Here is a 13,218-nt window from a genome sequence, read left to right on the forward strand (position 1 = left end):
AAGTACTATTTAATTTTATAAAAAAAAACTATAAATTTACCATTTTTATCGTATAATTCACAGTAAAAGAAAGAGTATAATAATTTCCGCATAAATAAATTTAAAAAGATTGTTGTCATTCTCTATTTCTCTTCATAGAGTGCTGCACAACAATATGGCATAATAAATTAGCGCACTAGATAACATACTTTTTTATTTTATCTTTCGTTTTTTATTTGAAATTGTTGGACAATTATTTTTCTTGGACAGTGTTATTTTATTTGTTACAACTTTTAAAGTATGCATGTTTTATTTTTAAATTTTTTAATCAGTTATTATTATTATTATTATTATTATTTGTGACGGAACCTAGGATTACTATAAGAACAACGGATTTTGATGACATTTTGACCCGTTTGTTTTTTAATTCATTTTTTTTTGTGTGGTAACATAAATGAATAAAATAATTTTAAAAAGGGTCAGAAGTAAATAAATAACAAGCTCCAGTTTATAATTTAACAATGCATTTTTTTCTACAATTGATTAGGGATATCACTGCGTTTAGTTTAGTTTTTATCATAGATATATTATGTTCGTTCCAGAAAAAAAAAAAAAAAGCAAGTTTCTTAAAATTTTGCCCTTATTTGTTATTCTTGTGTAAATAATATCCTTTTATTGTTATGATAAAAAGTTAATTTTGGGTTCACCAAGGTTCGAACTCTTGATCTTTTAGATCTAAAATTCTAATACCATGTCATGAAACCATTCATCCAAAAAACATAATCTAATAGGATAATGTAATACTAATAGTCATATCTCTAATACTTTCATAAAAAAATACCATCATTTAAAGTACCTTTGATATATTAAAGAATCATTTTTGCCGATTGTAAATAGAGCCGTCAAAATGGGTTAAACCTATTGGGCCAGCCTATTTATCCATTTAAATGGGTGTGGTTTGCCTCTAAAAGTTAAGTTTGTTTAAATTTCAGGTTAAACGGGCTGAGCCCGATTAACTCGAAAAAAAATGAGAGGTTAAATGGGCTAGTCCATCGGTTAAACGGGCAACAATCTATTTATTTATTTTTTAAAAAAAGTAGCATTTTTAGTTGACATTTTTATCGATTCAACCCGAAAATCTGACTCATCGGCTAAAAAAATACTATTTATTTAAAGTTTTTTACCTAAAAGTGATATAATTTGTCAAAATATTTTTCAAAAAATAAAATAAAATGATAAACGGACCAGTCCATTTAACGGATCAAGCTGACCATAAATGACATGGGCTAAAAAATTTTATCAAACTAAGCCAAACTTTAACTCAATTGATTATTAGTATTCACTTTTTATTTTATGTACTAACATTTATCAATTATTATACCACTTTATTATGCCTCTATTTTGTTTCTTTTCATATACACCTTCTCCTTTTGTTTAACTTGTCTAATAGTGTTTCATATTTCCATTTTAGAAATATTTGATCAAAAAAATAAACAAAAATAATTACAAGATAAATTTTAACTATTTTTTTTGTTTTTCCAATAGTACCATTATCCATTAAGGTTATATAACTATATAACATACATAAAAATAAATTAAAATATATATAACTAATTTTAGTATTCACTTGTTATTTTTGTAATTTAATTATTATCCCAAAATAAAGTTATTTAAGCAGCACCGGTGAGAGAGCCTGTGAGTCTCAATAACAGTCAAATACATTCATCATCCATTGCTATGGTTCCCTCTAACTGTCAACAAAACAAGCATTCTCCTTCTAATTCTACTGTGATCCGTTTCTTTAAGGTTATCCTCAGAAAAACTCTTCAAGATGAAAACTTTGTAAGTATTTTCTGATCTTTTTCATTTCCTCTTTTTTTTTAAACTGTTTATCTTTTGAGATATTGTTCAGTTCAACAATAGTTTCTCTCTTTATTTCCTTGTATATGATTTTTTTGTTTATAAACACTTTCCTCGTAGAACAACACACATGCATGGCTTCTTAGCTCCAAAGATAGTAATAGTAAACTCTTTAAAATTAATAGGATTATTATTCATCGCTTCATGATATCTAGATCATCTTTCATTAGCAATAATGTAGCCTTAATTATAATTAATTTTGCAGCAAAAATAGATAAAAAATACATAAGATGAAATGAAAACCTAAAAATATATTTTTTAAGTGGTTACATCTTATGTACTCATGATGTATTCTTACTACAAAATTAATTACAATTAAATCTACGTTATTCTTAATGAAAAATAATCAGGTAACACTTTCACTAATCATTTTTTATTGTGCATATGTTCTTATTCTTATCATTCATTACTGATTTGGTAACACTTTCACTAATCAGGTAACTATTTATAATTATCAGTAAAGGATGAATTGGGGGTTTAATGTTACTATATGATGGCTTGACATGTTTGATTAAATTATTTAACATAATACATGTCAACATCTTGGTGAAGACATGCTAATGTATATCACCTTATTGTTAATATGGTTATTAACATCAGGTTCATAACATTGCAGAAGTTACCAAAAAAGTTCACCAGAATATATGGTTCTGGTCTATCAAACCCGTTGTATCTTAAGCCTCCTGATGGTACTGAATGGAGAGTAGATTGGATCAATCAAGATGGTGGAATTTTGTTTAAACAAGGTTGGAAAGAGTTTGTTGCATATTACTCTCTTGATGATGGCTATGTGTTATGGTTTGAGTATAATATTGGAACTTCTCACATTGAAGTACAAATATGTGACATGAGTGGCCTCCAAATAAAGTATCCTGTCAATGATCAGATCAAAGAGCACCCGCCACAACACAGGGGCCATCCGGTGAAAAGGCCAAAAGAACAACAAACTATAGACGTGGATAACAGTCCCAACACTCAAAACATGAGACTTAACGAGGGACGGCAGGAGAAAAGATTGAATGAACCAATGTCAGGAGTCGGGGGCCAATCGAGGAAAAAACTGAGAGCACCAGTGTCATCTGCTTCTAAAGGTAGACAGTTGGAAAGTGACACACAAATCAGAGAAAGTATTAAATCTAAAAAGAAAAACCATAAGATGCCTGTCAATCAAGATTCTAATGGTATGTGTCTCACGATTGGATCATCCTTTCCTTTTGTGGATTCAACCGTTATTACTTGCAACTGCTTCTAATTCTTTGTTTCCCATGTACAAGGCAAAAGAAATAGAAAAAGAAAAGATTCTGAATCTTCTGTTAGGCCCTGTCTTGCAAGACCTAAATCTCTGAAAGAAGCTAAGTTCAAGTGGGAAAAGCCCTCTTTCATCATCAAGATAAAGCAACTGTCTCAAACGAGAGCACCATGTGTAAGTATAGGTTAATACATATATCCGTGTTGAAAATTATGTATCATGTGAATCTCTATGTGCTATCATTCTTTCAAACTTTGTCTTATTTCTAACGATAATGACATAAATATGATGTGCTGCAGTACTTTTCAACTAAATTCTTCAGGAAGTATTTTGTAAATAATCCACAAAATGCAAATATAAGGTTTGGAAAGAAGTTGTTCCCTGTTAAGTTGATCTATAGGCCATCATCATGTGATGCCTTTATCTCTGCTGGTTGGAACTTTTTTGCTCGAGCTAGTAAATTACAAGCCGGAGATGTTTGTTTGTTTAAGCTCGTCAATAGAAAAGATCCAGTGCTTGATGTTCATATTTGTCGTCGACAACGCCGCGGTAAGGCAATTGTTTAGAAATTCTTAAACTGTGTTATTCTGTAAAAAAATTAAGATATCAGTCCAACATTGAAAACGTAATTAACTTTAATAATGGAATAGGATTTAGCATTATCCTCATTAAAAAAAATTATATTAAAAATTAATTGATCCCGTGTTTGACTGAGAATGCAATTAGCTTATAACTGCAGTGACTATATATTTGGTTTTTAATGTAATCACAATTTGTTATATAAACTAATCTTATGATAAAATTTTTGTTGGTCTCCAACCCTATAGAAATAGCTTGTATCTAAAACTCTCCACAAGTAAGATTTACACTAATTTTTTTACAATTCTATTATGATATCAGAGTCACTTTCCAAACCAGTGACTCATGGGATTCAGCTCCTGAAAGAAGTTGAGGAGCTCAATTCACAGAATCCCTCTTTCATGGTCAAGATAAAAGACAGTGATCCAAGAAGATCAAGGCCTGTAAGTTTATTTCTTTTCTGTGATGAAACATAATATGCCATACAAACTTTTTTGAGTGCTAATTTATACTTAATTTCACAAATTGTAAGTTTATAACTATTTTTAACCATAGTGATTCAAAAATGAAATGTGGTGCAGAACTTATCAGCTATCTTCTACAGAAAATATTTTAAAAAGAATCAGCAGAATGTAAAGTTACAGTTCGGAAAGAAGTTGTGGCCTGTTACGATAATCTACAATCCGTCGTCAAGAAACACCTTTATTTCGGCTGGTTGGAGCTCTTTTGCTAGAGCAAGTAAATTAGAAGCTGGAGATGTTTGTGTTTTTGAGCTCATCAATGAAAAAGATCTGTTTAATGTTCATGTCTGTAGAGTCCAATGCTAGGCTAATGTATTATAACTTCAGGAACTAAGAGCTCTTAATTCTTAGACAAGTTAATTTTGTGAAGAATGTATCAGCTTTCTTTTGTTGAATCAAACTTCTACTGTATCCTGTATTCCTATCTTTTTTGGTGTCACTAGTTATATATATATGTATGAACTGTTTTAATTTTACTTCTTGTTTTGTCACTTCATGATTTGCATTGTTTATCTTCTCAAAGTGAAGATATGGTTGTGTTTGGTATAGGGATAAAAAAAAAGTGAGGCAGAATTTTCATGGATTTTTACCTATGAATCTAATCGATCAACTCATTAAAATAGTATATCATAAAAAAATTGAAGATTAAGAAAATATAAAATAATTATAATTAATTTTATGTCTATTATAATTCCAATATTTGAAAGATTTTTTTTAGAATACTAATGTACTAAATTTGTGCTTTTTATTTTGAGAGAAAATCCACAGTTAAAGAACCTTATTGATACATTAAAGATAAAACCATTTTTAAGTACTAACACCAGAATTTTAATCCTCTATAATTAAGAGTTTAAATATAGTTTTTGGTTTAAATATAGTTTTTGTGTGTATATATATAACTGCTTATATAAGTAGCGAGTTGGTCATGTATCTAGCATTAGATTTGATGACGGTTCTTCTTGGTATTGCATCAAGTACTTTCATGAGAGTAGAGAGTAGAGACAACTCATATTGAGGGTAAAATGATAACTTCATCATCCACCACCGCCTAAATACTCTCCATGGCTTCCTTTATTTTCCAAACAAACAAACATTCTCCTTCCTCTCTGAGCTGTTTCTTTAAGATTGGTCTCAAAAAAAGCCTTGAAGATGGAAACCTTGTAAGCATTTTCTTCACTTCATATCCTTTTTACTTATAATATTATTTAATGCATGCATTTCTCTTTGTGATTTTTCCCTTGTAAGGGTTTCTTCATTTATGCTTATTACTAAGACTAGTTTCATACTTTTATTTGAATTGCAGAAGTTAACAAAAAAGTTCAGTAAGAAATATGGTGATAGTCTTCCAAATCCAGTGTATCTGAAGCCTCCAGATGGCACTGCATGGAAGATAGATTGGTCTTTGTATGATGGTGTGATTCTATTTGAAAATGGTTGGAAAGAATTTGCTTCATATTACTCTTTGGATAATGGCCATATGCTGTATTTTGAGTACAATGAAACTTCTAACATTGAAGTACGCATTTTTGACATCATTAGTGGCTCTGAAATAGACTATCCTTCCTTGGATCACATCGGCCATGACAATTCGATTGAGATCTTGAATGAACTGCCGCCACGAGGCTGGCCGAGGAAAACAGAAGTATCATCTCCTTCTACAAGTAAAAGATTGAGGAGTTCTGTCAAAACTGGAGATGTAGAAAAGGGCCCTGATGAACAAAACTGGATGCAGTGTTGCAAGAATGAAGAAGCTAGTCAATCTGAAGAGACAAGTCTTAAGATGCCAACAATTCAAAGTGCCAGAGTTGATCCTGATAGTATGTAATTTCATGATGAGTTCATCCTTTTATTTTCGTAGATTTTAATGTATGTCTTTGTGGCTAAAATGCATAAATCATAGTTACAAATTCACCAAATAGGTAGCGTACGCATATATTCCACATAAAATATTTTACATATGGCGTACTCTAAAAAATATCAGAGCATATTGCATTTCATGTAACTATGTAATAAATATCTTATTGTTCTTAGGCTGTGTTCAAATTTTGTTCAAATGAATAAAACTTACTGTGTTGTTTGAAGCTTGAACTTAGCTACAAGTAACTTCTATGCAAATTTTTATGGTGTACATGTAAAGTTGTTCGGAAGCAAGGAAGATCAAAGAATCCTTATTTTCCATAGTGTATTCATGGCAGACGAAGTTTCGAATATAAATGGTGGTTCTTCTTCAAGTGACAGTGTGCCTGTAGTTTCACAAGTGATTTAAAATAGGATATGATGACACATGTCACTCCACTAACAAAGTTAGTTCTTACAGTTACTATTTTATTTCTCATTAAAACCTGGGATCAAAATATCTTACATCACAAGTATACTTACAAGAATTAGAGTGAACATTAGCCCTTCCTCAGCATTTCAACAATGAAATACTTCTAATGTAATAGTTCTTTGGTTTCAAAATGTTGATCACTTTTGCATCTCTACATTACTTCTTGACTATATCTGAATAAGCAATAGTGACAAAAGAAAAACAGATTAAACATTCTAATTGCCCTGGAAATCACTGTAGTATCAAGATTTGGCTACATCAATATGGAATGAAAATTTGAAATCTGAGGAGATGTTTGCTCATTTGCGTTATCAACTTTTTAAATTATATTTGCATTTAGGATGATACAGAAGGTATAATCCGTATAAAAAGAATATTACAGCTGTAGTTTAAGGCATAATACAACTGTTGCTATAGGAAATCATATTCCACACTACAATTGCTAAACTATTGAATCTCGATATTATATGCATTTTCTGTACAGAAATTACAGATATATACAACAAAAGTGGAGCTGCAGTTTGGGCTGCCACCAAGATTAAGCAAGACAACTTGTCGATGCATGATAGGCGTCGTCCACTTGCCAGCCATATAGAAACACGCGCCCATGTACCAGACCTGGAAGTAAAAACCGGCTAGATAAGTTGCGCAATGGAAGAAAAAATACAGGTTAACCGAGCTATACTGAGTAAACGGGATGCTGAAAGTGCAGTAATATCCTATTAATTTGTTCTTCAAGTGTTCCCTAGGTTCAAGTTATGGCACAGATTTGGTATGTAATCAAGAAACTAATTGCTTTTCCAAGGTAATGAATGAAGAGGATAAGTTCTATGTACTTTCAGACAAGAAACTTGTGTATGCTAGTAGCAAAACTAATTACAACTCTTAGTAACAAATTTTGCATCATTTATGACAGAGAAAATGGTAATGGAGAAGGATGTGTAACTCACAGTTGCCAGCAGAAAGATATTTAGAAATGAAGTCAGCTGATACATCTTCTTTCACAACTAGACATTTATGTTTCTCAGAAGAATCAACTGAGATAATTGGTTCCTGGAGGGATATATCTTAGAATTAACACAGATATTGCCACAGCAGTGAATGCGAGAAGGGTACCCACACTAACCTGCAGATGACTAAGGGGAGTGGATCCTCTCCAGTGAATAAAAAACTGGATGGTGTGCAGTGTTTAATCTAACCATTCACCACATTCTTTCTCTTATTTATTTTTGGTCCCACTATTAAAATCAAAGGTGAGAGATTGCACTGTATTTTGTCAAGTGTTGAAAAAACTGGAGATGATTCATTTCCATGACTAAGCCAAATACACTTTTAGTGCTTCAAATACACTAAAATACACTTTTGGGTAATTTTAAAATAAAAAATAGCAACTATATAATTAAGTTTGTATTATTAAATTAGAAAGAAAAAATTGGATTTGATTTTAATAAATTGAAATATAATACTAAATTTAAGTTTGATTTTAAAGGACTAAAATACACTTTTAGGTCATTTAAAATTTAAAAAAAATAGCAACTATATAATTAAGTTTGTTTTATTGAATTAGAAAGAAAAAATTGGATTTGATTTTAATAAATTGAAATATAATATTTAATATTAAATTTAAACAATAAAAACTATTTTAGAATTAAGTTTATTAAATGAATTAAAAAATATAATTTTGAATTAAAATTTTTATTGGAGTTTATTTATGAAATGAAACCGATATCACTTTAGAGATACAGTATTACATTGATAGAGAACCAATAAAATTTTGGTACTTATATAATTATGTTGATAAAATAATTAAAAATAAAATAAAATTCTAATTGAACTAATATTAGGTATTAGAGGAACAAAATTTATTTTTAGTTTTAAATCACTATTTATAATGTATAGTCTCACAAATATTTTTATAGATCTAAAATAAAATAAAATTAAAATTAGCATTGAAAATGCTCTCATAATTAATTATAAACATATTCAACAATATATATACAAGTACAAATAATTAAGTTGCAATATTTAAATAAGAGAAAATTTCATTCTCTTCCCTTGAGAAATGCTAAAATAATACTCTCCTTCCTTCTATTTATAAAATGTACATTTTTCTTCCTTATAATTTTTAAAAAATTTCTTCTTTAATTCATTTTAAAATTTTTGTATTAACTAATATTAACTTTATCCATTTTTCAAAAAAAAATTATTTTTATAAAAATATCCTTTAGTATTAATTAAAAAGGAAGTTTTTTAAAAATTATAAAAAAATATACATTTTACAAATAAAAGAGAGGTGAGTATCATTTTAGTATCTTTTAGGAGAGAAGAGTAAAATTTTTTCTTTAAATAATGTTACGTCAAAATATTTAAAGTACTTTTAATTGTGTAAAATATCATGTAAATAACTAATTTATTGAATTAAATTTAGATCATAGGATTTAATTGGTAAATTTATTTTAATTATTATATATCTTCTTCATAATTGTATTTTATTGGAAATATATTTTAGAAGTTATCATTAATTAATGTGTTTGCAGTTAACATAAACAAATTTAAAAAGATTGTTGCCATTCTCTTCACAGAATGTTAGTGTAGTTAATTAAGTATTGCACAAGTCAACAATACAGATGCCATAATAAACTAGTGCATGTACACCACGTATCTATTTATTTTATCTTTCTTTTCTTTCTCGAAATTATTGTCGATGAATTATTTTTCTTTTACAGTGTTATTTATTTATTCTAAAGCATGCATGTCTCATTTTTCCCAGATTACCATCATCCATATTATTTGTAACAAAAAATTCAGTTCCATCGATAAAAAAAAGCAAAAGAAAAACAGAAGAAGAAGTTTGGCTAATATAGCCCACCAATATTCCTCAAAACAAAAAACGAAGGCTCAAGACAAAAATTGCTTCTGTGACATCCAATCAACAAACATGCAAATTAAACCTGCTGCATGTATTATGATCATGATTAAGTAATACAGTACAAAAGAAAATTAACAATATATAATAGCAAGAGAAGAAGAAGAAGAACAACGTCAATAATAAATGAAGGTATAAACTATAAAGCATCAACGGTCACTTTTTAATCTATCAAAAGATTTTAAATAAATGAAGAAATGAATTAGAAGATATGGGAGTACAATCACATCAAATATCTTTGATGCTCTATAAATTCTTAAAAGCATCACAAGCAAAGGAGAGGGCCAAAAATGAGAAAATCCATAAAGCAAACGAACTTAAGAAGCGAATTTTTTTTATTACATAAAAAATATTTCTGCAGAGAATATCATAGTTAAAAAAAAAGTTGGAGAAGAAAAGTGAGAACTTTTATTTTTAATATTAGAGTGGTAATAGTGTTTTATTAAAATGTAAATTATTGGGGTGTTATTCTTAAATGTGGGATCGTTTTAATTAGAGAAATAGAAATCAAACCATTTAATTTATTAGAAGTACAGAAATCGAATAGTCCAATTTCTAGAGGTACATAATCGGACCGTTCGATTTGTGAAAAGTACATAAATCAATCTGTCTGATTTGTATTAAAAAAAATAAAAATTTTGAGGTATAGAAATCGCACCCTTCGATTTGTATACTTTCTACAATTTTAAAAAATACAAAAAATTATAATGTTAAAATATATCAATTCTTTTACTTTTATAACAAAAAAAAACAACAAATAAGAGAATCTTGGAACTAACAAAAAATTTGAAAAGAGAGATGCATGCTTTGAAAGTTGAAACAAGTAAACGACACTACACAACATATAAGAAGAATAATTAACAACCGACAATTTAAGAAAGAAAAGAAAAATAAAATAAATAAATACGTAATCTACATACACTAATTTATTATGACACATGTATTGTTGACTTCTTGTGCAATACTTAACTACACGGTATGAAGAGAATGGCAACAATCTTTTTAAATTTGTGCCTGAAGTAAATTGTAAAATTAGTTTTAAAAAATTTGTTTTTTAAAATAATTAAAAAAAATTAATTAATTTTTTTTTAAAAAATTTAAATTAATCATATTAATTTTAAAGGCTAATTGAAAAAATAAATAATTTTTAAAATTAATTTTCCCATTTACCTTTTATTTGTGTAGTTGCACACATTATACTCTTTTAATTTATCATATTTGTGTAGTTGCAAAATTTTAAAAGAGTGTGTGCAATTATTATCATATTTTACTTTTTTTTAATTTATTATTTAACTTATTTGTATTTTTTAATTTGACAATATTACATATACAACTGTTTTTTTAATTAAATCCAATCAAATTGATATATGTAAAATTTTTCAAAATTCAATATGCATGTGCATTATACATTTTTTTTTTATTAATATAGCACATAAATTTTTGTTAGAAAGTACAAAATTTTATTCATATAGTACATAAATTTTTGTACTAAACAAAAAAAATTTGTACATAATATAAATTTGTTAAAATAGCATAAAAAATTTTGCGTAAATTAATTTAAGAATGGAAGTAATAATGAAGATGTGCAAGTATACTGTGATTTGGGGTGTATTCCACAGATGTGGATCCGTTGAAGTCAGTAACCTGCAAAACACAAGTTACTTTTTGCATTACCTAAAACGAAAAAAGCTGAGGCTCCTGCAAAACGCAGGATACGTTTTACGTAAATCTAACCTCTTCCATAATTTCAACCTCAACTAATGTTGATTTTCGTTTCTTTGACATAAGTAACTGTAAAAAAAATTCACAACTATGACATATACAGAAGTTTTTTCATTAAAATAAAATAAAAAAATTATTATTTTCTCAGACACCATTTTTAAACTTTAATTTTCCAAATACTTAAGTTTCATAACAGACAATGACAACCATTATCATCGACTTCATAGTATATATGGATACACAAGAGTACACAGACAACAAGCATAACTTCTTCAATATCGCCGGCACCAATGGCAACCATTATCATCGTTCAAAAATTCACAGACACACTCTTGATTAAAATATTTTTTCTACTAAAAACGCAATCTGCATTTTAAGCCTTCTACAATAGTTTTTGACACCTTAAGAATGCAACCTGCATTTTGCGTCCTTAAAAAAAATCCTGACACCCAAAAAATTTTTGTTGTTAAAAAAAAAACGTGAAAACAATAAAACAAAGGCTACGTTTTATTATTTTGATGAATAAAAAAAATAAAAAACGATTAAAAATGGTAAAAAACAGGTTACCATTTATACTGAGATCATAACAGTGAAATTTTTGTTCATCCGTTCATTTCATTGCATTACACCATTATTGTTTTCATATAAAAAAAATGAGCTAAATTTTACACATAGCACATAAATTTATTAATTTAGTATAAAAAATTTTGTACATCATTCAAAAAATTTTGCTAAATAACTCAAAAATGACTTTTACTATCACTGTTCTGGATTCTATGCTCAGTTATTTTGCTGCACAACTCAAATTATTTTTACTACTACTGCTATTATGGGTTTTGTACTGTGTACTAAAATTTTTGTACTCAATAACTTTACTAAACATATATATAAAAAAAGATGATGACCATAAAGATAACGAAGGAGGAGAAATAAAAACAAAGAGCAGAAGAAATCAAATGAAAGAAAAAGGAAGAAGAAAAAAAGATGACGAATTTATTTCTCACTGCTTAATTATAAAAGAAGAAGATGACGACCATGAAGATGACGAAAGAGGAGAAGTAAAAATAAAGAGTAGAAGAAATCAAATAAAAGAAAAAGAAAGAGAAAAAAAGATAACGAAGTAGACAAAAAAAAGTAAGAAGAAGATGACGACCATGAAGATGAGGAAGGAGGAGAAGTAAAAACAAAGAGTAGAAGAAATCAAATGAAAGAAAAACGAACAGGAAAAAAAGATGACGATGTAGACAAAAAAAAAGTATCAGAAAGAAGTACTTGGAATGTGTTTTTATTTCTCAGTGCTTAACTAGACTTGGTTGTATAAAGTATTTGGCTGCCTAACATTCTATAAACATATTTATAAACGAAAGAGCTGGGTATGTTTGGCAAACGGCATTGGAAGAGAGAAGCACCATTTTTATCTTTTTGAACGCAGAATTAATTCTGCCTGTGAAAGCACGTTCGGCGAAACTAAAATTTACGGTTTCACGTTCATGGTTGCTTATTATTCTTAAAAAATTAGGTGAAAATTTTATTTCTTTTTAACAATCCTACCCTTCATTTTCTTCTATAAAAAGGATACTAGTAACTATTACCTTTACAATAATTCTTTGTAGTTCTTTCTACTTCTTCATAGTTCTTCGATCTAATTTTTTTTCATTAAAATAGTTAGATTATCAGATTTGTTTTAATCACTAACAAATTGAATATTTTAATTTTTTTATTATTTTTAGTACTCATTTTCATATTTTAATTTTTATATTTTTATTATATTTTTATTTATATTTTTTATTTATATGATAAATATTTTTATATTATTTGTGTAGTATTTTAATTTCTCATGTTATGTTTTTATGAGTTTTTTTATCATTTACTATACTATTTTTTATATGTATATTTTTTATGATTTTTTTTATTTTTGTATGATTTTGTTGATATGATTTTTTATTTATTTTATTGTATTTCTTTTATTCATATGACAAATATTGTTGACTTT

General features: G+C 28.0%; 2 protein-coding genes and 1 long non-coding RNA gene across 6 annotated transcripts in view; 2 read left to right on the forward strand and 1 right to left on the reverse strand.

Annotated features, from left to right (window-relative positions):
- The window catches only part of LOC107622418 (B3 domain-containing transcription factor VRN1-like), a 49,423-nt gene continuing 37,856 nt past the window's right edge, over positions 1,652 to 13,218 (forward strand). Inside the window, exons 1-6 of one of the 3 annotated variants that reach the window (XM_016324297.2) lie at positions 1,652 to 1,821; positions 2,516 to 3,080; positions 3,174 to 3,322; positions 3,448 to 3,697; positions 4,049 to 4,170; positions 4,309 to 4,724. In XM_016324297.2, coding sequence (XP_016179783.1) covers positions 1,717 to 1,821; positions 2,516 to 3,080; positions 3,174 to 3,322; positions 3,448 to 3,697; positions 4,049 to 4,170; positions 4,309 to 4,554 — 1,437 coding nt within the window. In that variant the 5' untranslated portion in view covers positions 1,652 to 1,716 and the 3' untranslated portion in view covers positions 4,555 to 4,724. Of the gene's footprint in view, positions 1,822 to 2,499; positions 3,081 to 3,173; positions 3,323 to 3,447; positions 3,698 to 4,048; positions 4,171 to 4,308; positions 4,725 to 13,218 lie in introns of those variants that run through there. The other 2 variants (XM_016324298.2, XM_021113617.1) reach the window with 2 other exon arrangements.
- Positions 5,151 to 13,218, forward strand: part of LOC107622419 (B3 domain-containing protein At4g01580-like) — a 47,689-nt gene continuing 39,621 nt past the window's right edge. The window contains exons 1-2 of one of the 2 annotated variants that reach the window (XM_021113619.1): positions 5,151 to 5,408; positions 5,552 to 6,120. In XM_021113619.1, coding sequence (XP_020969278.1) covers positions 5,310 to 5,408; positions 5,552 to 6,073 — 621 coding nt within the window. In that variant the 5' untranslated portion in view covers positions 5,151 to 5,309 and the 3' untranslated portion in view covers positions 6,074 to 6,120. Of the gene's footprint in view, positions 5,409 to 5,551; positions 6,352 to 13,218 lie in introns of those variants that run through there. The other variant, XM_016324299.2, reaches the window with a different exon arrangement.
- On the reverse strand, positions 6,766 to 8,107 carry LOC107622423. The gene is made up of 2 exons (XR_002355730.1): positions 7,528 to 8,107; positions 6,766 to 7,195 (listed from the first exon to the last, which is right to left on the reverse strand). It is a non-coding gene; the product is annotated as an uncharacterized LOC107622423 (long non-coding RNA).

This window comes from Arachis ipaensis, chromosome B10 (genome assembly GCF_000816755.2).
Source record: "Arachis ipaensis cultivar K30076 chromosome B10, Araip1.1, whole genome shotgun sequence".
Taxonomy (NCBI): Eukaryota; Viridiplantae; Streptophyta; class Magnoliopsida; order Fabales; family Fabaceae; genus Arachis; species Arachis ipaensis.